The sequence below is a fragment of the Oryctolagus cuniculus genome, chromosome 15 (assembly GCF_964237555.1).
Source record: "Oryctolagus cuniculus chromosome 15, mOryCun1.1, whole genome shotgun sequence".
NCBI lineage: Eukaryota > Metazoa > Chordata > Mammalia > Lagomorpha > Leporidae > Oryctolagus > Oryctolagus cuniculus.
Window position 1 is genome coordinate 11426349 of NC_091446.1, and position 22988 is coordinate 11449336.

General features: G+C 50.7%; 1 protein-coding gene across 1 annotated transcript in view; it reads right to left on the reverse strand.

The window, feature by feature from the left end:
* The window catches only part of GRK5 (G protein-coupled receptor kinase 5), a 208261-nt gene extending 185746 nt beyond the window's left edge, over positions 1-22515 (reverse strand). The window contains exon 1 of the mRNA XM_051824219.2: positions 22307-22515. Within this exon, the coding sequence (XP_051680179.1) occupies positions 22307-22358 (52 nt within the window). The 5' untranslated portion in view covers positions 22359-22515. The remainder of the gene's footprint in view (positions 1-22306) is intronic.
* Positions 22516-22988: the final 473 nt, after the last annotated feature.

Sequence of the window (22988 nt, forward strand, 5' to 3'; positions counted from 1 at the left end):
CTTTTGCTTAAATATCTTCCAATTACTTACACGTTGGTGAGTTCCGGGATCCGGCTTTCCAACAATATTAGCTAAATTACGGTGCCGTGATTCTCTGCCCACCATGTTCCCTGTCCTGATTTGTTTCTGTAACACAAATCTACACGTGAAGAGCATCACAACTGACGAAAACCAGGCTTAGAAATTAGTTATCACCCATCCTGGACATATGGCACATTAGCAATTCAGATCAATCTGGAAAAACAAAACCAAAAAAAGCAAAATACACTTCCACTTATTCTTGGGGGTGGGACCTGGGCAAGATTCCTAAGTCTCTTTGCCTGTGTCCTTACTTAAAAATGAGATTAACCAGATGGGCCTACTTAACAGATCTGTGGCAGGGGTTAAATGAAATAAGACATGCTGGGTAAGGGTGACCTGTTTTTAGTAATCCTTTTTCAACACCCACATGAGGTAGAAGGACACAGCTATCGAAAAAGCACAGACTTAAGGGCTTGGGTTCAAATCCCAGCTCTTCCATTAATTACTGTGGCCTTGGCCCAGGGAAGAAATTTGTCTCTTCTGTGGAATTAGGATGAAAGAGCACCTACCTCAGACAGGTGGTGAGGAAGCAGTGTTATAGTTATTTTCATGACAATAAGGCCCAGGCTCATGGGAGAGATCACCAGTCCTGAGTTTTGGGACATGCCCAGGCTCCCACAAGGAAGCAGATTTGGGATCAAACCAATGTGTAGGTGGACAGAATCCACTTCTGGACTCAAACACAACTATTGTTCCTAACATCTTGGCTTCATATTTCCATGGTGACTGGAATGTTTGTTTACCTATTTCCTAATCGTTTTTCTTTTTCCTTTTCTTTTTTGGCTACAACTCTAGTCCCACAAGGGCAGCCAGGTTGGGGATCACACTGTTCATGGCAAACATCAAATGCAAAGCTGAGACAATATTCACATCTAGCCTTCTTTGCCTCAGGGGACCTTGTCCTCCTGACCCATACCCCACCCCTTTGGGTCTGCTCTCTTGAGCCCTTTAAGGCAGGTATCCCTTTTAATGATGTCATTTCTAATCCAGAGTGAGTCAGCACCCCCTGATTGTAAGCATCAAGTCACAGTTCACCCAAACAGGAAGCCAGGGAGTTACACATCTGGCTCTCAGGACAGCTGGAGACCAGAATCAAACAGTGCAGGGAGTAATCTCAATCTCTGGCAGTCACCCTCTACCCCTCCTGTCCTCGTCCTCCACCCCAGCATTGTTCATGTAGCCTGGCACTACTTTGCCTTTATTCTCGGGCTGTGACAATGGCCTCCAGCAGTTCCAGGCTCTCCTTCCACCAGCCTGGCAACCCTGGCAGCAAAGGGCAGCCCTTTCTGGACCAAGAATCACATTTTCAGCCCTACACCAGGCCCTGAGGCCAGAGAATGAGTGCACTAACTGGCCAAGGCTGGGTCACATGCTCACCAGTGGAGCCAATGAGAAATCATCCCGCCCAACTTAGAGATTTAAATACAAGAGGAGCGACTTCCCCCAAGGAAGACAGCGGAACTGGTATCAGAAGAGAGCAGGCGCAGGGCAGGGAACACCCGCGGACATTCTGCTCCCACGTTCTGCAACGCTGCTGCCGGGCCCATTGTGGGGCCTGGGCAGGCTCTGTGTCCTCTGAGGCCCCACACTGGCCATTCCACCAATGGAGGAGGCCTAAACCAAGTTTTTGTGTGTGTGTGTTTTTTTTTAAAGATTTATTTATTTATTTGAAAGTCAGAATGACACAGGAGAGGTAGAGAGAGAGAGAGAGAGAGAGAGAGAGGCCTTCCATCCGCTGATTCGCTCCCCAGATGGCCACAATGGCCAGAGCTGCACCAATCCAAAGCCAGGAGCCAGGAGCCTCTTCTGGGTCTCCCGCACGGGTGCAGGGGCCCAAGGACTCAGGCCATCCTCCACTGCTTTCCCAGGCCACAGCAGAGAGCTGGATTGGAAGTGGAGCAGCCAGGACTTGAACCGGCGCCCATATAGGATGCCGGCGCTGCAGGCAGCGGCTTTACCCACCACGCCCCAAACTAAGTTTGTACCTTTTGCCACCGCCAGAAGCTCCTGCAATGGAATTCTCCCTGCAGCACAGGCTGTGGCATCACCCGCTCCAGCGGTTACTTGCTTTGCGTCCTTAGGTACTTTAGCCCCTGCTGGACTCAATCACATGCAAAAGACAGTGAGTGGTCCCTACGCATCAGGCTGTGTCTCTAATAAAGCCTCCTTCACCGAGCCTGGCACCAGACGGGCTCTGACTGGCGGCTTCGAGGCCCAGCCCAGTGCTGCTGCTCTGATGAAGCCTTTGCTAATCCCTGCCCCGCTGCCACCACCACCAATCAACACTGCCTTTGTACTCAGATTCTACCTGCTAATGGCGTTAGCCTGGTACCTGGCCTTCCCCCAACAGGACTGGAAACCCTGAAGGGAAAGAGCAGCATCTCTTATCTTTGCACTCCTGGGGTACCTCGCCCAGAGTTAGACACCCAGGAGGTCTTGCAGCATCTAAGTTCAGGGCACTGCTTTTGCACACTCCAAGCCTTCCTGCTGGTTAGCTGGCCACAGCTCACTAGACGGACCTATCAGGAATCCAACCTCTACTGGGCACATCCCTGGCTATGGGATCCCAGACGCTCGGAGCCTCTCTCCATCAGCTCTCCAGCTTGTCAAGCCAGTCACGGTGCTCACCATCCATCATCTTGTTATAAACTAAAGCCCGTGATGGTGGTTCCTGCTAAAGCACCTGTACCCCAGAGGAGCAGGACCTAATGAGGCAAGCGCCCAGAGGGCTTTAGAGAAATCCCCACCCTGCACCAGCCAGGGAAGGTCTTGCTCATTCTTCTGCTTGTTCCTCCTTCTTGCCCCTCCCACTGCCACACAGAGGGTCACTTGCTTTGTGTATCAAGCCAGATGATAATATGATGCGGGCTTATCCCCCGAATCAAATTCACACCTAAAAGTTCAATCTAAGTCACCACGTAGCAGAGTCTAAGAGGTATGCTGGGTGCACAGAGGTGCGCCTTCACCCATCCCACCAAACTGGAAGGTTGACAAATGGGACTGGGGAGAGATTCCAAGAATCCCTGGGGTAACGGGTGGGGAATAATCACATGACTTCCCAGGTGAGAGCCAGCATCCAGAAGACCTGACATATGTATGTTCTTATGTATCTTCCTTCGTGATCCCAGCAAGCGGCCCTCCATTTACAAGGCACTAATTGTGGTTTCCCTCTCCCTAAAGGGGAATATCTTGGCTCTTCTAAGTGCAACACACACTTTCTGCACAACGTCTGGGGTTTCCTATGCCAAGATCTTCCCTCCATGTCAGTACCAAAAGATCTCCACCAATCCCCTACTGAGGGACCTGAGACTGCCCTGATCCCAGGGGTCTGGCCCCAGAAATTGTTTCCAATGTCTATTACAAACACCATCTACGGAACAACCTGCTGGGTGTCATTCGTACACTGCCGTTTTCCTGAGATAAAGTCTTAGAAATGGAATTCCAAGGTCAAGGGTTACAGAGCTTCAAGCCTCCTGATGTACATACACCAAACTGTCCTTGAGAGAGACTCAGCACTTGACACTCCTACCAGCAAGAGGAAGGTAATGTTTCCTAAAGAAGCGCTACCAGGGCAACACATCCTTGTCAGTCTGAGATCTTCACCCTGCTCTGGCCCAAGTGCTAGGGGCCTGGTCCTCAAAGCCTTATGTTCATGATAATGGATTAGGGTACAGACTTAATCCAACCCCAGTGTCTGAAGGTGGGGCCTCTGGGGAATGAGTCTATAGGGTGAGGTTGCTGGGGTGGAGCCCCCTTGGCCAGGTTATGGTGCCTTTGGAGAGAGACACATGACTGGGGATGCCTGCGCTCCCTGCCCCCCTCGGTCCCTCCGCCAGACACCAGGCCAAGGCAGCTGTCCAGTCTTGGACTGTGAGCTGACACAGCATTCTGCCTTTGCGGTGTCCGGTCATAGTGACCAAGGCTGGCTAGTTCACAGTCCTTGATCACCAGGGACACTAGGCTTTCTTTCATGTGCTTGGATCCCCCCACACACATCCTAAACCACCAGGACTCTCCTCTCCTCTCCCCATCTAGCGCCCCACCTTCTCTGGCCGTCCCAGGAGTTCCTGCATGATTATGTAGCTTCACACCTACGGCCTACAATCTAAGAATCGACGCCTACAGTCTACGTTAATTCTTCTAGAACATTTCCAAGGATTTCTCAAATCAGAACTGCGGAAGGAGACGCCAGTCTCCGGCCACTAGTGGAGCTGTAAGATGGGAAACACACTCCCCCTCCACATGGTAAAAGCAGTGAGTAACCAGGAAACTGTTGAATGGACAGCAGCAGCCGAGACTGATAACTCTAATTATGATCTTGTTTGTCACAGAGAACTTTGCTCCTTGAATTGTCGAACGAGTCTTTCGTTTTTCTTACAATAGCACCCCAAAACCATAAGAAACATTCACCTAGGTTTTCTTTTAGAATGTTTATAGCCTTGTTTGTTTTCTTAAAGATTTATTTTATTTATTTGAAAGGCAGAGTTACAGAGAGAGAGAGAGGGACAGACAGACAGAGAGATCTTCCATCTGCTGGTTCACTCTCCAAATCTCTGCAACAGCCAGGCTGGGCCAGGCCGAAGCCAGGAGCCAGGAGCTTCTTCCATTTCTTCCACAGGGTGCAGGGGCCCAGGCACTGGGACCATCTTCTATTGCTTTTCCAGGCTCATTAGCAGGGAGCTAGATTGGAAGTGGGGCAGCGAGCACTTGAATTTGCACCCATAGGTGGGTTGCAGGTGGTAGCTTCACCCATTATGTCACAACATTGGTCCCCAGTCTGGTTTTTTAATCTAAATCTTTAATACATTTATGATAATTTTAGTTAGTACCAAGTAGGTCTCTAACATCCTCTCTTCCCCAAGGATTAGTTAGCTAGTTATCTCAACACCATTTCCTGAATAGGTCATTTTTTTCCCAACTGATTAAGAAATGCTCCCTTTGTTAGACACTGAATTCTGACACAGATATGGATCTGCCTCTTTTTCTTTTACTTACATTCTTACTTGGTCCCTGTGACCTCCTCCTTGGGCATTATTCTTGTGTGATGACAGACACAGAGATTCGGCTGCCAGCCGTGTGGCCCCAGAGAAGTAAGCCATGAAGTTTACCCTTTGCCACTTCCAGCTGTAGAGAAACCAGCCAGAAAAGAACCAGCAGATAACCCCGGAGTCACCAAGACGATGAGGGCTGTGTGTCCCCATCAAGGTAAGGCGGCCATGCAGACCACACACTGGCAGAGTGAAGAAGAGGGTCTGAACTTGCCAGAAGCCCACCCCCCGCTTCTGCTCCTGGGGCTGACAATAGAGTCCCCAGCCACTGCCTCAGAAAGCAGGTAATGTCTGTCAATCTCTGGCTCCCATGGGATGGCTCCAAGTCCACACAGCCATGTTTCCACCCCTCGTATCTACATGGAAAATTCTTACATTTTCTCAACAATATTTACTTACTGTTTTCTTTGGCCAGATGAAGCACTGTGTATTTTTAAACTTTCCAGGAAGACTGTTTATTAAGATAATACAGGCAGAACAATCAAACTGTTTATTTTTTACTCTAAGATTTAATTTTCCTTTCTATAACCCATTAAAGAAAATACTAGAATCACACGTTTGCCTTCTTAGATTGCAAGTGTCAGTTATGTGATGCACGAGCGTGGTTTTTCCTGTTTGTTTCTGTTGCACGTGTGAAGTCTTCTGTCTCTACTTCTTTCCTCGGGGGTAAGTTTCATTTGAACGCATAATGCCCGCTCTTCAAATTAACATTGAAATGTATCGTGAAGCTGAGTTACTATTGGTGGGAACTGCATCAGCCAGTTCTCAAGGTTGGAAAGGATGAAAAGAGCCCCAGAAACCCTGGGGGCCGGGCTCTGCTGTAGAAGGCAGGAAGGCTGGGCTCAGAGAAGTCAGCTTTTCAATGGGAAGTGAAACATCTGAGCCTGGTGCACGTAACAGCAAGAGGAGACACCATATTGCCTCAGAAAAGAAAAAAAAAAAAGCGGATGTCTTAATCCCACTTCTGGCAAGTTTTTAAACCACTGTGTCCGTGCCCTCTGCCAGATGTTAACCACACTCCCTTCTCCCGAGGGGGACTGGATCTGCTGCTTGGCTGTGGCCCGCGACGAGAGCCCGGCCTGGGGATCTGCAGGCCAGGCTTCTGGCTTCCGTTCTCCGGTGAGCACCCACTGTCGCCAGTAACAGAAGGGCCCTCTCAGCAGAGAGTGGTACATTAGCCTTGGGTGCCGCCTCGGAGCAGAACGACAGGACAACACGGAGCCAGGCAGCCCAGGTCTCCCTGGAGCACTTGGCAAGGCCCTGGTCCCGGCCCCTGTGGAGTTCGGCAGGTGAGGCAAGATGGACCTATCTGGCTGACAACGGGATGGGCTGCTTGGGAGAGGACATGAGCTCCCATCACTAGGAAGATTTGGGCAGGGAACAGAAACCACTTGCCAGGGAAGCTGCAGGGCCTGGCCCATTGAGGACCCAAGAGAGAACAGAGCCCCTAGACGATCTCAGAAGAGACTCAGAAAACCCCTGCGATGTCAGCATCGCACAGCAGCAACCCCCTCACCTGGCTCATCCTGCGATGCTCCTCAGGTTTCAAAATCTATTCCCGGAGGCCGGCGCCGCGGCTCACTAGGCTAATCCTCCGCCTTGCGGCGCCGGCACACCGGGTTCTAGTCCCGGTTGGGGCGCCGGATTCTGTCCCGGTTGCCCCTCTTCCAGGCTAGCTCTCTGCTGTGGCCAGGGAGTACAGTGGAGGATGGCCCAAGTGCTTGGGCCCTGTACCCCATGGGAGACCAGGATAAGTACCTGGCTCCTGGCTTCAGATTAGCGCGGTGTGCCGGCCGCAGCGTGCCGGCCACGGTGGCCATTGGAGGGTGAACCAATGGCAAAGGAAGACCTTTCTCTCTGTCTCTCTCACTGTCCACTCTGCCTGTTAAAAAAAAAAAAAAATCTATTCCCAGAGCCAGCATTGTAGGGTAGTGAGTAAAGCTGCTGCCTGCAATGCAGGGAGCACATATGGGTGCTGGTTCGTGTCCCAGCTGCTCCGCTTTCGATCCAGCTCCCTGCTAATAATAACCTGGGAAAGCAGAGGAGGGTGGTCCAAGTGCTTGGGCCCCTGCACCCATGTGGGAGACCTGGAAGAAGCTCCTGGCTTCAGCCTGGTCCAGTGCTGGCTGTTTCAGCTGTCTGGGGAGTGAATCAGCAGATGGAAGCCCACTCTCTGGCTTGCTCTCTCTCCTTCTCTCTCTCTCTGTAATCCTGACTTTCAAAATAAACAAATCTTTAAAAAACAAAAAGTACAGATTCCCAGGGTTGACACTCAGCCTAGTGGTTAAGATACCCCATGTCCTTTATCAGAGTACCTGAAATCGATTCCCGGCTCCACAGCCTGACTCCAGCTTCCTGCCAGTGTGGACCATGGGAGACAGCTCAGGCCATTGGGTTCCTAAAACCCACAAGGGAGGCCCATACTGAGTCCCCAGCTCCCAGCTTCAGCCTAGTCCCAGCCACTGCAGGTATTTGGGGAGTGAATCAGCGATGGGAAATCTCTTTCTTTCCATGTCCCAGCATCTGTCCCCACCCTCTGCTTCTCAAATAAATAGAACCTTAAAATAAAATAAAATAAAATAAAATAAAATAAAATACAGATTTCCGGGCTCTCACCCTGAACTTCTGATTCCTTGCATCATGGGTAGGGCATGTGCTACGGGTTCCACGGTGTTCTCCACAGAACTTCTGCTGAAGCCCTGTCCCCCAGAACCTCACAATGTGGCCTTACTTGGAAACGGGGTCTTCCCAGAGGTAATCAGGTTAATAAAAGGTCACTATGGTAGGCCCTCATCCAATACGACTGATATCCTTTAAAGGAAGGAAACAGGGACCCAGAGCTGGAGCCAGATGCAAACCTGCCTGGGGCAGGTGACTGGCAGATGCACACAGGGGATGGTCTACACCACAAGGAGCCTGCCCTGGTGCCTACAGAGGGAGCATGGCCCCACCCAGGGCCGTTTCCAACTTCTGACCTTCGAAGCCACCCAGGTGGTGGCACTTTGTGACGGCGGCCCTGGAGTCAGAATGATGAGAACTGCTGCTCTGCCTCGGAGGAACATGCCGGCCAGGGAGACTGCTTCTGCTCTGGCCCTGCTGCCCTCGCGGGCTCCTTCTGGGTCTCAGACCCTCCTCTGGGGAGGAGCAGCTGGCTCTGACGTGCTAAGCTCCTTCCTGCCCTCTGAGACGACACTGAGCCCACGGCCGTATTAACTAGTCACCCAGTGAAAAGCCAGCCTTTCCCCACTTACTCTGCCTGCTGCTTTCAGAGTGGCGAGTGCCAGTGTGCGTTCCCACACCCACAAGCATCTCTGGGAAAGAAAGGCCACCTTCCTCCAATCACTCCAAAATCAGTAGAGACCCCAGGCTTTGGACTATGCCCTTGTGCCAGGCTTATCATGGAAAGAGAGAGGGGAAGGGCCTGGGACATGCTTTGGACTGATTTTATTTGTGCTTGCGATCGTAGAGCCGCCACCCAAGTAAGTCACCTGCAAACTCACAGCCAGAACGGTCATCACGAATTCCACAGAGAAGAACATGACGCCAGATGAGTGACCAAAGCGAAGGACATTAGTGGACCATGTGAACACATGCCAAACCCTGGAGAAGGTCAGGTCAGGACACCGCCAGAGCCCCGCCCTCCACATTCACACAGACGCTAGCTCTGCAAAGTGAATGGCCCCTAGATTTGTGCTGTACACAGACACAACAGCCCTTAGACACGGAAAACAACGCGATGGGTTGGCACCAGAGGAGGAAGGGCACCTGAGTCCTTGCTGTGTGGCCTTAGAGAGCGCTTCCCTTCTGTGAGCCTGGTTTCTGTCTCTCTCCAGAGTATTCACAATATGAACAGTAGCTCCCAGGTCTACCCCCACGGTGTCGTGTGATGATCAGAGGTGAGTAACAGGGAGCTGGTTTTCTGAGCCTGTATTTCCTGCCTGGCTTACACCACATGCAAAACCCACGGATGATTACAAAGGGACTGACAAAGACTTGGAGCTCACACTTGATTCCTCAGTGCAAGCTTTGAATACCATAGAAAGGATGACTGATTGCCCAGAGGTGAGGGGTGTCAAATCCCAAAGCTCTCCAAAATGTCAGGGCGCATGCATCATGCTCCTTTCTCATAAGAAAATGCACTCGGCACGTCCCTAGGGTCACTCAACTCTATTTCAGAAATGACCGCCATTCTCCCCAAAGGGAAGGCGGGTGTTTTAGGCAGACACGCCCTTAAGAACAAAAACTCAAAGTCTGTAAAATGAGTGATTAAAGGTGAATGTACAGTGGGGAGGCTCTCCCTACCCTGTTTACAACATACAAGAAAACTGACAAACCTTGATGGCCCGCTCCAGGGGCTTGGCTAAGTGTATTATAAAACTAGTCGATGACAGTCAAAGACACAGACCCCTTTGGAACAGGACAACCCCCCTCAGGGTCTACCAGAAAGGCCTGCCCAGCATTCCACTGACCCGACAGACACTGCGCTTCCAAAGTCTTTCACAATGTTTCCTAGCGCGCATTCATTCCATGGGAAACTATAAACACAGATATGGGACGGCTCTGCAACACAGTGCTGACTCAAAACAGCTGCAGAACAGCATGTATACCAAGCTCTCATTTACGTAGAATCATATACTCTCACATGTGCGTATGTTCTCGTGTGTGTACGCACACGGAAATCTGGGAAAATGTCCACCTAAAGGCTGACGTGAGCAGGCACACATGGAAGAGAGAGATTTTAATTTGCTTCTTGATGCTTTGTACAAATTTTACCAAGCAAGTACTGTGCAAGTTTTTAAAAATCATAGAAATGAAATAGAATGACTTGCATTCACCCATGAGCCACAGCTGCACACTTGACTCGTGTTTCAATGCTTGTGCATGTTACTGCTGAGGTTCCACAAAGAGGTGGTGTGATTGCTGAGGACAGCAGCTGTGCAGATTAGAAAGAACCCCAGACACGGAGGCTGGGTTTGCTGCTGGATCTGGGCTCTGGTTCTAGCAGGTGCTCTGGGGTAAGTTATGTTCCTCTCTGAGTCTCAGATTCTTCCTTTGTGAGAACAGAGAAGGGGAGCAGATGCTTGGCTCAGCTGCTAAGGCATCTCTTGAGACACCCACATCCTATACCTGCATGCCTGGTCTAAGCCCCAGCTTCCCAGCTTCAGATCCAGGTTCCTGCTAGTGCACACTCTGAGAGGCCACAGGTGATGGCTCAAATGCTTGAGTCCAACCAACCATGTAAGAAACACAGACAGAGTTCTGGGCTTCTGGCTTCAGCCTGTCCCAGCCCTGGATGTTGTGAACAAGTGGAGCATGAAACAGCGGGTGGGAGATCTCTCTCTGTCTCTCTGCCTTTAAAATAAAATGAAAATGAATAAATGAATGAATGAGAACAAATCACAGGATTGAAAAGGTCAAACAAAACGATGGTCAGAAGGATTTTATAATTTTATTTATTTATTTATTTATTTTTTATTATTTTTTGACAGGCAGAGTGGACAGTGAGAGAGAGAGACAGAGAGAAAGGTCTTCCTTTGCCGTTGGTTCACCCTCCAATGGCCGCCGCGGCCGGCGCGCTGCGGCCGGTGCACCGCGCTGATCCGATGGCAGGAGCCAGGAGCCAGGTGCTTTTCCTGGTCTCCCATGGGGTGCAGGGCCCAAGCACCTGGGCCATCCTCCACTGCACTCCCGGGCCACAGCAGAGAGCTGGCCTGGAAGAGGGGCAACCGGGACAGAATCCGGCGCCCCGACCGGGACTAGAACCCGGTGTGCCGGCGCCGCTAGGCGGAGGATTAGCCTAGTGAGCCGCGGCGCCGGCCAGGATTTTGTAATTTTAAACAATGTTTTAGAAAGAAGATGTCCATTGCCCAACCTATCTTCTCAGAGCTTCCCATGGTGCCAAATACACAGTAAGTGCCAACTCAATGCTCTAGGGAAGAGGCAGAAGTCAATCCAGGGTTACTTCCACCACATTTTGCTCCCATCAAGCATCCACGTACTTCTGTTCTAGGCAGGTGGTGAGAGTCCACAGGCCGGCCCTGAGAGACAGAAATTCCTATCAGACACAGGTTCCCTTCTCAGCACTTGATCAGAAGAACTTGACTCTGGGTAAGCCTCTCAAACCTCTACCCCTTCACAGTCGTTCCTCAAACATTCTTAAGCCCTGAAAAAGATAAGTGAGAACGCCAGACTCCAGGACAGAGAACAGTCAGTCTCCCAGCAGGCACATTTTGGTACCCAAACACTAGCCCTCACCCTGATAATCCAGGGAACCATCCTAGGAAATCGGGCTTTTCCATCCTTCATTGATATTTCACTGTATCTTATAGAGATCCAAGCTTTAATTTTTAAATCTTCCCTCCAGCTGGACACGACGAATGGGAAGACATCTGGGGTAAATATCTGGGCTCGGAGCGTTCCATCCCAAGCGGTGGTTAGTGGTTTGCAGAGCGAGTGTGTGGCGGAGTCACCCGTGGTCACTAATTATTATATATCACAGGGTCTGGCAGCAGCCAGAAAGCCCCACCGTGCAGGGGCTCTTCCTCTTCAAGAGAGGTTCACAGAACTGACTGGTAGAGATTCTGCCTTCAAGTTAACATACGTTTTCCTTGTCTTAATTGGATCCAGCCTCCCCGCCCATGAGTAGAACGGCAATTTTTCTTTAATGATTACATCCTTGAAATGCCAGGTCATCAGCCATTTCTAGGTCTGGAAGGATCATTGCCTGGCTCCCTCCTTTCTTTCCATTTGCTCAGCGTCATTCTGGTGGAGATGTGAAAAACACATGAAGCGTGTGTCCTAAGCTACCTTCGATTTGGCCCGAAAAGGGAGCTGTGTGATCTCACGAAGCATCGCCTCTAAGAGCCTTGGGATGGGGGAGAACAGTTTGCCCCAAACGTTGGGTCTCATGCAAATATTTATTTCTTCCAAAACATCTAAAACAAACCACTTCCAAATTAGGGGGGATGGGGGGCTTGCCAAACATTTTTCACAGTTAAGACAAACATTTGGAAAACATTCTCCAATTCGTCCTATACCCTTGTTAATCTTTCTTAACCATGTTGAAACATTTCCTAATTTATCATCTGCTGTGACATCAAGGCCATTTCTTGAGGCTCCTCACATAACATAGGGAAGGCATGGGGCATTCATTCTGGAAACATCTATGAACACCTCCTCTAACACACACCCTCCCTGATCTGGGCCTGCAGGGACAGAGGCACCGCCCGACATTGACGTTGAGAAGGCCCTGCCATTCACATCAGCAGCCAAGTCTTTGACCTCACTCCACCCCCTATTCTTCCCAGAGCTTGGAGTTCCTTCTCATGGGATGTTATCTGCACATCCCAACAAGGTCTTCCTGAGTGTACTAACAGACAGACAACTTCTGCACTGGCCATTTAAAGCTGTTACTCGGGGGCCCCTCCTGGACCAGCTTCTACTGAAAAAGCCAAGACAGAATTCCATTTTCAAATGAGGTTTCACATATGCACAGGCCAAGTCTGCTGGCTGCCTATGTCCTCTCCACCCTGCAGAAAGGGTAACTCCACCCCTCCCCCGCCCTCCTCTTCCTGAAGGGGTTAAATTCAGAGCTGCACCTTCTCTGCAGGAGCAGATCAAAGGCCTGACTTCCTGTCCCCTCAGTATCAGGCAGCGACATCGTGCTGCCTCCTCCCCAAGATCTCAAGTCTGACAGCAAAGCCTCCAGGAAGGAAAAGGACTCCCTTGCCTCCTAAAAGAGCCGGGAAAAGTCAAGTTGCTCAATTAGTGCAGAAAGCACACATGTACGTGCTGGCATGGTTTCTAAATGCAAACACCCATACAGTCAGCAGTTAGCCCTGAGAGAGGCTTTCTGTGGGGCAAGGCCACTTTGTGCCCTCTTTCCAGGAGAAGGGGCAATCCTCCCATCTCCCACTCTCTCCCCTACATTTTTATTAAGAGAGCAGCAGAGACCTAAGCGGACACCTAAGATGCCACCCTCAGCTGGTGGTACCTGAGGGAAAGGTCTCCTACGGAGAAAGGAGCAGACCCAAGGGCGTGGGGGCAGTGTGACTGCATGTAAGCCAACGCCAGAAGGGACTGCTCTGCCCACTGCCCACCTCTTGCCTCTGCCAAGGAAAGGAAGAGGCACTGCTGCCAATGCTGTGGTCTCCCACCCCACCCCTACCCAGCTGGTTTAACACTCTGTCCTTCAGGGCAATTCTTTGGCCACTAGCCCTGCTAGGAGGAAGAATACCAAGAGGCTGGCCTTGCTCATCTGATGTGCTGGGTAGAAGAACCCAGGTAGAGGGAAGATTCAAATAATGGTGCTACAGAAAGGATCACAATCATATGTGTGTGTGTGTGTGTGTGTGTCTCCATGTATGTACCGGCATGTATGTATGTGCATACCCTTCTAAGGCTCTCTGTCCCTGCTCTCCAGGTCCATTTCAGTTGATACATAGTTTTAATGCTAAAATGGAAACACCTGGGGCCAGCAGTTTGGTACAATGCTCAAATCATCACTTGAGATGCCCACATCCCACACTGGAGTGTCTGGGTTCAACTCCTGGTTCTGCCTCCAATTCCAGCTTCCTGACACCGTGTGCACACAGTGAGGAAGCAGGAGACAGCTCAGGTACTTGAGTCCCTGACATTCGAGGGGGAAAGCAGTGGATGAAGATCTCTCCCTGTCTGTTTCTCTCTCTCTATCCCTCTCTCTCTCTCCATTTTTTCAAATAAAATAAAAATAAGTGAATAGAAAAATTTTAAATTTAATGAATAAAATGGAAACACCTACTTCCAGAATTTGCCTATCAGTCACTCACAGCAGGAATTACTTCGCCCAAGCTCTCTCAAGCTGGCCCTTAGCTGAAACCAGGGACCTCAGATTCCTAGTCTGCCCCTTTTCTCCAGGGTCTCACCCAGATCCTTTCTCTTCCACAGGTGAGATCTCCCGGGTGTTCACACTGCTCTGCGGCTTATGCACTTACAGAAGGGAGGAAAGACTTCCGGGGGAACAAGAGCGCACCAAGGAGTGATCCACCTGCATTCGCTCCAGAAAAGTACTAGGTTCAGTGACTCCCTTTCTTCCATCTCATTTCCCCACCTGTCAAGCCAGGGGTGACCTCTGTCTGGATGGGGAGGCTGGGTCAGCCCAGGCGTTGGTGGCCCGTGGCCTCTGCCGCTTCACCACACAGGAATGTTCTTATCTGTTTATCTGTTTCTTTAGCTTTCTGTACTGGCCCCGGAAGTTGTCCTCTGGAGTTCATTTCATAGTTCCCTTTAAACAGGATATTGATAGTCCCCAGATTACAAATTCCTAGAGACACCGCAAGCCCCATTAAAACCGGTCTCACTCGTGGCTGCCTGTTGGGCCGGCTCCTTGGCACTGCTCCAGATACAGCTCCTTGCTTCAGACACCCAAGAATAAGCAGCTGACCGCTTCATTGTTTCAACTGCTGCCTTTCTTTTCTAAGGGTACTCTGAGCTATTGGTAAAATGTTTCCAATCTCACAAGAAACAGTTTTTAAGGAGAAACTCTCTGGAAGTGGATAAAAAAGAGTTGTGTCTTTGACCTCCCTAAATGTATTTTCTCCAGATCTTGTTTCAATTGGGAAGTCCTCTAAGTTTTTTTACCTAGTTCCCCACTCATTTCAGATCACTTTTTGAAATATGTAGAGTTTCCTTTTTCTTCCTTTTGTAGACTTGCTGTACTTAATACCACTTAATTTTCTTCCTTAAAAAAATTTAAAACTGCTTTAAAATTGCCCTCACATTAGGAGTTTCAAAAAGGAACAAGAGGCCCTAACATATGTCCATGTCACGCACTTAACTTGAATCAGGAGAGTCAATTGCTCAATTTAGGCAGATTTTCCCCAAAACATAAGAAAAAAGGGAGAGAGGATACAATGGTTTAGTTCCATGATTGCCCTGGGAGTGAGTTTTCCTCCTGGCGAGTCAGGACCAACCCTCACCGCCCAACACCACCCTACAAGCCCCCTCCCTCCCTCAGCCTCTTCCCCACTCTGATTCTGTTCCCCATCCCCGCTCCCTAGCTCTCCCTGTCTTTCACCATCCTCTAGTTTTCAGAGCATGAGGGGTTACAGCACTCATTCAACCTGCAGCACTCTCTACAGCTGCTCTGTCCACACTGGCTGTCCACTAGGATGGGAGCGTTCCACACAATACTGCCCAAGAGAACAACCACCAGCCATATGTAAGATGTAGTTCTTCTGCTTGAAGAACTGATTTTTTTTTTAATTTTGATGAGTTTAAATCTAAATAGCCACATGCAGTTAGTGACTACTACATGTGACAGAGTCCCTTTAGGGGACTGGATGCCTTTGACCCTTTCAGATTATTCCCAGGGTTAGGCTACATCGGAGGACACAACCCGAACAATCCCAACAAGAAGCTGGACAGGAAGGTGCCTCCATCATTCTTCCTGAAGCCTGGGCCTCTCCCCTGGAAAGTCCATCCACACTCTGTCTGGAAGGCACTACTACCTACCGGTTTTCTTCTTGGGTCTCAACCAAAGGGTCTTTTTGGATTATTATCAATGATTTCTATTTGTAGGGACTAACCTCCACAAAACTCGATATCCTAGAAAATTAGCACTTGTCTTTCAGATTCTGGCCTATCCCTCAAATATGACCTTCTAATTCTCTTTAAATCATATACATGGAGGCCGGAGCCATGGCATAGCAGATAAAGCCATGGCCTACAACGCTGGCATCCCAAATGGGCACCAGTTCAAGTCCTGGCTGCTCTACTTCAGATCCAACTCCCTCTCAATGGCCTGTGAAAGCAGTGGAGGATGGTCCAAGTCCTTGGGCCCTTGCACCCATGTGGGAGACCCAGAAGAAGCTCCTAGCTTTGGATTGGCCCAGCTCCCACCACAACTGGGAAGTGAAACAGCAAATGGAAGATCTTGTACTCTCTCTCTAACTCTGCCCATCAAATAAACAGATAAATCTTTTTTTAAAAAAATTGTTTTAAATCACACACAAGTCCCTCATGCTGCCGCCTGAATTCTGAGCACAGCAAAGTCAATGGAGTCTACCCAGCTAAGGTCAGAATGCTACAGTCAGCCTCAGCTCTTTGCAGAAAAAAAAAATCAGTTCTACGCACATCACGTTTTCCAGTTAAAAAGCCTAAAAGGGGGGCCAGTGCTGTGGCATAGCGTGTAAAGCCACTGCCTGCAGCACCCAGTGGTTCCAGTCCCAGCTGCTCCACTTCCAATCCAGTTCCCTGCTAATGCACCTGGAAAAGCAGCAGAAGATGGCCCAAGCATGTGGGCCTCTGCACCAACATGGGAGACCCAGAGAAAGCTCCTAGATCCTGGCTTCGAATCAGCCTAGCTCCAGCCACTGCAGCCATTTGGAGGGTGAACCAACGGATGGAAGATCGCTATCTGTAACTCTGTCTTTCAACTAAAATAAATAAATCTCCAAAAGGGGGGGGCTATAAAAGAGGAGGGTGCTATAGTATAACAGGTTAAGTTGATGCGTGGGATGCCCACATTCCAAATCAGAGTGCCTGGTTCACGTTCTGGTTCCTTAGTTTCCAATCCGGCTTCACACGAATGCACCTGGGAGGCAGCAGAGACAGTGCAAGTGCTCGGTGCCTGCCACCCATGTGAGAGACCCAAATGGGGTTCTGTGCCCCTGGCGTCAGTCTGGCCCAGCCCTGGCTATTGCAGATGTTTGGGGAGTGAACAGACACCTAGAAGATCAATCTCTCTCCCTCCTCTTTCTGCCACTCTGCCTTTCAAATAAATAAATCTTAAAAAAAAAAAAAAAAAAAAAAAAAAAGGCCTAAAAAGAGAACAGTAGTTTCCAGCTGCATCTTCTGTACCACTGCTTACCAGACTTTTCCAAAGCTGACGTCCACAGGGTCACCTCTGCTGAGGGCCCTTCAGCAACCACATGTTGGGTAACTGAATTGCCCCCTTGCAAGAGATCCAGAAGACAACTCAGGACTGGCTTTCTCAGAAGAAGCAGTAGGGATAGGGGCAGGGTCTAGCCAGGAAGTAGCTGCTTTCTCTTTAAGGAGCTGCATGATTTATACAAAATGGAATGCTCCCTCCAGTGTCTGACTGGTAGCAAAAGGAACAACATTGTCTTCACCCTCCAAAAATAAATCTTTTCAATATTTAGGATGTTTTTAAATAAAATTTTTCACTGACGTATAACAGGATATGTTCAAAATAGAAATCACTCAATTATTTGACTATAAACCATTTTTAATCATTAAAAAAATTTTTTTTATTTGAAAAGCAGAGTGACAGAGACAGAGAGACCTCTGTCCACTGGTTCACTCCTCAAACGGTTGAGAAGCCAGGAAGCAGAAACTCCATCCGGGTACCTACGTGGGTGGCAAGAGCCATCTCTGCTGCTCTCCTAGGAGCACTAACAGGGAGCCTGACCAGAAGCAGAGCTGCTGGGACTCAAACCAGCCCTCTGAGAGGAGATGTCTGAGCCACAGTGGGGCTTAACCTACTGCACCACAACATCAGCTGTACTTAAAATTACTTCTTAAAGCCATTTTACTATTCTATTTTGATGTCAGAGGTAGGGGCTGAGGTAGTAGAACTGAAGAAAATTCCTAATAGTCTTTTTAACACATCAAGTGTCACTAGGCATTTTCTGGTATTTTCTCAAGTTTCATCTGAGCTACAGGAGTTAGGGCAGTCATGCCCTTTTGTACCCATAAGACTCTTTCATTTCAAAAACGCCTAGAATGACAAGCTAAAACTTGAGCCACAAATATACAAGTGCCAGCTTCAAATATCACCCACAGGTCTGAATGCCTTCTGAGAACACGCAGGGGTCCAGGTACAGGCTGAACAGCCCTGGGTAAGGAGGACTCAGCTCATATATTGAGGCTGTTGCTGAAATGCACGTGGGCATCCTTGCATCCTTCAGCCCAGAGCAGGGGGGTGGGAGTGGGGGGGGGGGTGTCAGTTAGCAAGCTGTTACAGGAGCTATCGCTGAGTAAGGCATCATTTAAACAAGGATTTGTCTGGGCACTAGAAGACTCAGACTCTGGAGAGTTTAGAAGCTGACAAGAAGCAACTCAGCTACTGAAAGACGAGAGTCTTAGGGGCATTTATCCGATGATCTTAAAAACAGGCAGCTAGATTTGCTACAATCATCATTTAAAAGCTTTCTTTTACAAAGCAAGGCTTTCTGAAAACACTGCTTTTGGTTTCTCTACCTCCAAGTTGTCAGTACTGAAAAGGAAACTCTCAAAAAATGAAAGGCAGTTTCACTTAACGTGCTGGGTTTAAGAGGCCAGGCAGCTTTCACACTCGCAGAGCTGTCTCCCAGGCTTTCACAGAAGGGAGAAGCTGCAGGGTGGAGTGAGTGTGCCTGCCCACAGCGGTCAGGGGGCTGGGAGCTCCAGAGACATTCCACAGTGAGCCTTCGCTGTCAGCATCACATTATCACGAATGAGGTGTGAGGAGCTGGCTCTCCTGCTGTGGAATGCTGGGTCTGTGCAAGGCAGACAGCCCCTCCAGGCTAGGGCCTCCAGGTTCGCTCCCTGCCCCCAGCTGCATGTTCTCCCGGGTCCCTAATCTTGATGGTCAGGAAGATCCAGGCCAGCAAGTTGCAGTTAGCTGCGCAAGAACTGCTAGCTTTCAGCAGTTGTGACAAACGGTAAAGTCATTAGGTTCCTGTACTTGGTGCTTGACAGTTTCAAGCTCAGTAAAATATGATCGATACTCTTTCTGATGTCTTTATTGATCAGCTATGGCTACGGGTGGCCTTGCAGTTTCCTCTCCTTACAGCTCACTCAGAAATGAACAGATCTCAAGTATGAGAAAAACTGAAAACCTTTATTGCGACAATAAAACCAAAAGAAACACACAAAAGGCACTCTGCAAACACTCCTTCTCACTACCATTATTTCAACACTAGTTGGCCTGCCAATTTTCTGATTCTGAAATGTAAATAGATAGATAGAAAAGTTAGCCTGGGTCTCTTTTTCATTAAATGCTTAATCACTTAGCTCATTTCCATAAACTGGCAGGAATTCAATCTCAACTCCTTTCTTTTTTTCCTCAGCCGCTTTTTAGGGGAGTAATCCAACATTCCCAAGAGCAATTAAGTGATGTTTTCTCATGAGACCAAGACAAATAAACAGCCCAAAAAATACATTTCCGTGAATTTAAAATGTTGAACTCAGATCTCTATCTTTTCTTATTTCTAAACAATTGTCACAAAGGTGCAACTTGCCTGCTACATTTTCTAAATCACTAACATTGAATCGTTTTTACTCTACTCCACTGGTAGACTTTCTATGTTGTTGCTACTTTAAAGTTTTCCACTGTATCCATGATTTGCCACGGTAAGAATCTGAACATACAGCAAATTTCAAAGCCGTTAGGAATGCGGAATAATAACAAAAGATAGGCCCCAATTTACCCACAAACATGGACAACTACAAATTACTTTATAGCATTTGCAAAGCGTGTCTGTCTTTCTTCAAAGTCTGTTTCTCTATTGTTTGGGACAAATGTGACTTTTATTTGAAAGCCATATTTTAAATCGTTTCCAATATATTTTTGTTAAGTGAACTAAATTGAATTTCTTTTTTTTTTTTTTTTAAGATTTCATTTATTTATTTGAGAGGTAGAGCTACAGACAGTGAGAGGGAGAGACAGAGAGAAAGGTCTTCCATCCGCTGGTTCACTCCCCAAATGGCTGCAACGGCTGGAGCTGAGCTGATCCAAAGCCAGGAACCAGGAACTTCTTCTGGGTCTCCCACACGGGTGCAGGAGCCCAAGCGCCTGGGCCATCTTCTACTGCTTCCCCAGGCCATAGCAGAGAGCTGTATCAGAAGAGGAGCAGCCAGGACTAGAACGGGCGCCCGTATGGGATGCCAGCGCTGCAGGCAGAGGCCACAGCACTGGCCCCTTAAATTAAATTTCACATTCACCAATTATATTTCCTATCTGTAACCATTCACAAGCATTTTTAAGGAGTGTTTTTCAAACAATTCCAACTCAAATTTTTTCGTGTACTACAAATGTTATGCCAGATACGTCACTACATGGTCTCAGACTCATTTCTGGATATCTGGAGAATTACGAGGTTTGATAGAATAAGCTCAAGGAGAGAGCTGAGAGGAGAAAAGTAAGTTGTTTTTATTTCTAAAAAATGCCACACTGAGCCCCATCGCCAGAGAGTGAAGCACTTGAAATCACTGATTCTCTTGATGTAAGAGAGAAAGCAAAGTACAAATTTTTAAATGAAGTTTCCACATAAATGATGAATTTTTCTCATCCGTGTGTCAGTCTCTGCAGGTTTCCTTACATTTTCCCTCAATTTCAAAACCACCCTCAAGAGCTAAACTCTCACAGTGAGACTGAAAAAGACGTTAAAAGAGGAAAAAAATAAAAAACCAAAAGATGCATTCTTGAACACTATTAATCACTGTAATTCTGGCCAACAGGCATTGGTCACTGCACACAATCTGCCAGCCAGAAGCTCTCTTCCCCAAGGCTCTGAAAAAAACCATTTTATTATCCTGACAAAAGTATCAGCAGGTAAACTCATTTCAGTGAAAAACACCAGGCAGAACAGTGCGTGTGTGTGTGTGTGTGCGCGCGCACGCGCGCACAGGGGGTAGCTGATATCACTCTGCCCCCCCCCCCCCACCTCAGTAACCAAACGTGAGGGAAGAGAGAGGCACCCTGCAGGCAAGCAAATGTGCAGCGGAACAGAAATCCGGGGAGCAAGCCGCTCCCCAGCAACAGGCGGAATCAGAGGCACTTGCAAGGCCTACCGCACCACCATACCAGAGGCTGCCCAAGAAACAATTTCAGAATGAGGGGGTGGAAACTTCCCCAGCCCCGAGGGAGCCGGTCCACTGGGTCCCCACAGCAGGTGGTCTGCCGCAGAGACTGCAAACAGGGGTCTGTCCGACAGGACACTTGCCCAGCCCAGAGGAGACCCCGCCCGCTGCCACTTGGGCTCAGCTGGCTAAGAACGTCCGGCTGCAGGAAGACACACAAAACCCCAGGCCTTAGAACCCAAAGTCGCTAAGGAACAGCCTTTGGTAAAAATGTGCTCACACCCAGGCTCAGCCTTGGGGGAAGGCCGGGACAGGCCCGCCTATTTCAACCTCAGCTCAGGGTCTTCAGCCACTGCCTCTCTGGGGGCTTTCGAAGCGAACCTTGGCGGAGAGGCTGCCTCAGAGAGACAAGTGCCAAGGGCCGGCTCAGCTGCTGAGCCCCAGGCCACGGTGGGCTCTGCACCGCCCCCCCCCCCTCCACCCGCACACCATGTCCAGCCACAAGGCGATGGAATGGGCTGGGTAAACACGGGCCTTTTTATTGCTGGCCAGGAATTCTTCCTTCATTCATCAAAGCGGGTGAATGAAAATATTAAGAAGTAGGTAAGGCATTTCCTGGGCTGCTTACCGAGCCCCCCTCCGTCTGCCTTCTTACCTCGGCTACCAAAGGGGCAAGCCACTTCCCCTGTCGGGAGACAGCCGCACGCTGGACCTTACACAGACCCCGCCGCGCTCCTCTTCAGGAGCACCTAAGTTTCCGGCTCCTTTCCGCCTGTCCCTTCTTCCCGGCTAAGGCAGCGTCCAGCTGTGTTTCCAGGACAGACTCAGCATCTCGCCCACCGCACCCCGCCAACCCCATGCCGGCGCCCGAGGACGTGCCTCCAAGACCCCATCAACGCACCCACCTGAGCCTACCCGGCGGTCGGGGGGCCTGCAGCGCCCCCGCCCCGGAGGAAGGCGCTGAGAGCCGGCGACCCGCACGGCCGCCCTTCCGCCACGCCGCGGACGGGCCGACGGCCCCGCGCCCCGGCTCTGCCGTCCCCAGCGCCGGGTTTCCCCGCGGCTGCTCCCCGCCAAGAGTCGGTCTCAAGTCGGCTGCGCACGCCAGCACCCGGCTTCTGCCCACAGCACCAGCCCCAGCCCGAGCCGGCTCCGGCCGCAGTTCCGCGCGCACGTTCGCGCGGCTGCCCGCGCTGACCCCTCAGCCCGCACCGTCTGAGGGCCCCGCATCCCGGCCCCCGCACCCTCCCGCCCAGGTGCGCCTTCCCCGCGCCCGGGACCCCGGCCGCCCGCCCCGCCGCTCTCAGAGCCGGCTCGCCCGGGGCATCCCGCGCCCGCACCGCCCGGCCCGGCCCGGCCCGGCCCGCACGCGGCCGCGCCAGCCCCGCGCTCACCTTCCCTGGCTTTCAGCAAGACCGTGTTGGCCACGATGTTTTCCAGCTCCATTGACAGCCGGCGGGCAGCGCGCGAGCCGGCCGGCGGGGCTGTCAGCGCCTGCGGGGCTGCCGCTGCTGTGGAGCGCGAGCCCGCCGCGCCTACCGCATGATTCCTGCTCCCAGCGCTCGGAGCTCGCCCCTCTGCGGCGAGCAGCGCCGCCGCCGCTCCTTCCTCCCTCCGGGTCCCCCGCCCCCCGCCCCCCACCCGCCGCAAGCCTCTGTCACTCCATTCTCCTCCCCTCCGCCTCCCTCGGATGCTTTAACGCTTCGGATGCTTCTGCCTCCCCTCCGGCCCTCCCGGGGGTGTGGTACCAGCAGGCTCGGGCCCCCGCACTGCGCAGGCGCAGGCCAGGGCGCGCCTCCCGCCTCGGCGCCGCGCCGCAGGGGCTGATGGGACTTGTAGTTCTCTCGCTTGCGCCGAGTGAGGCTGGGGCGGGGCGGGCCCCGCGCGCGGCGGCGGCGGCGGCGGCGGCGGGAATCCCAGACCCGCCCCGGGACGGCGCCGGAGAGCTAGGGCGGCCCCGCCGCGCCGGTGATCGGAAAGCGGAGTCCGCGGGCTGGGGCGTTGCTCGGGGTGGGACGCGAGCAGGAGCCCGGCTCCTCTGGGCCACCTCGGATCCACGAGGGGGCTGAGCCCCGG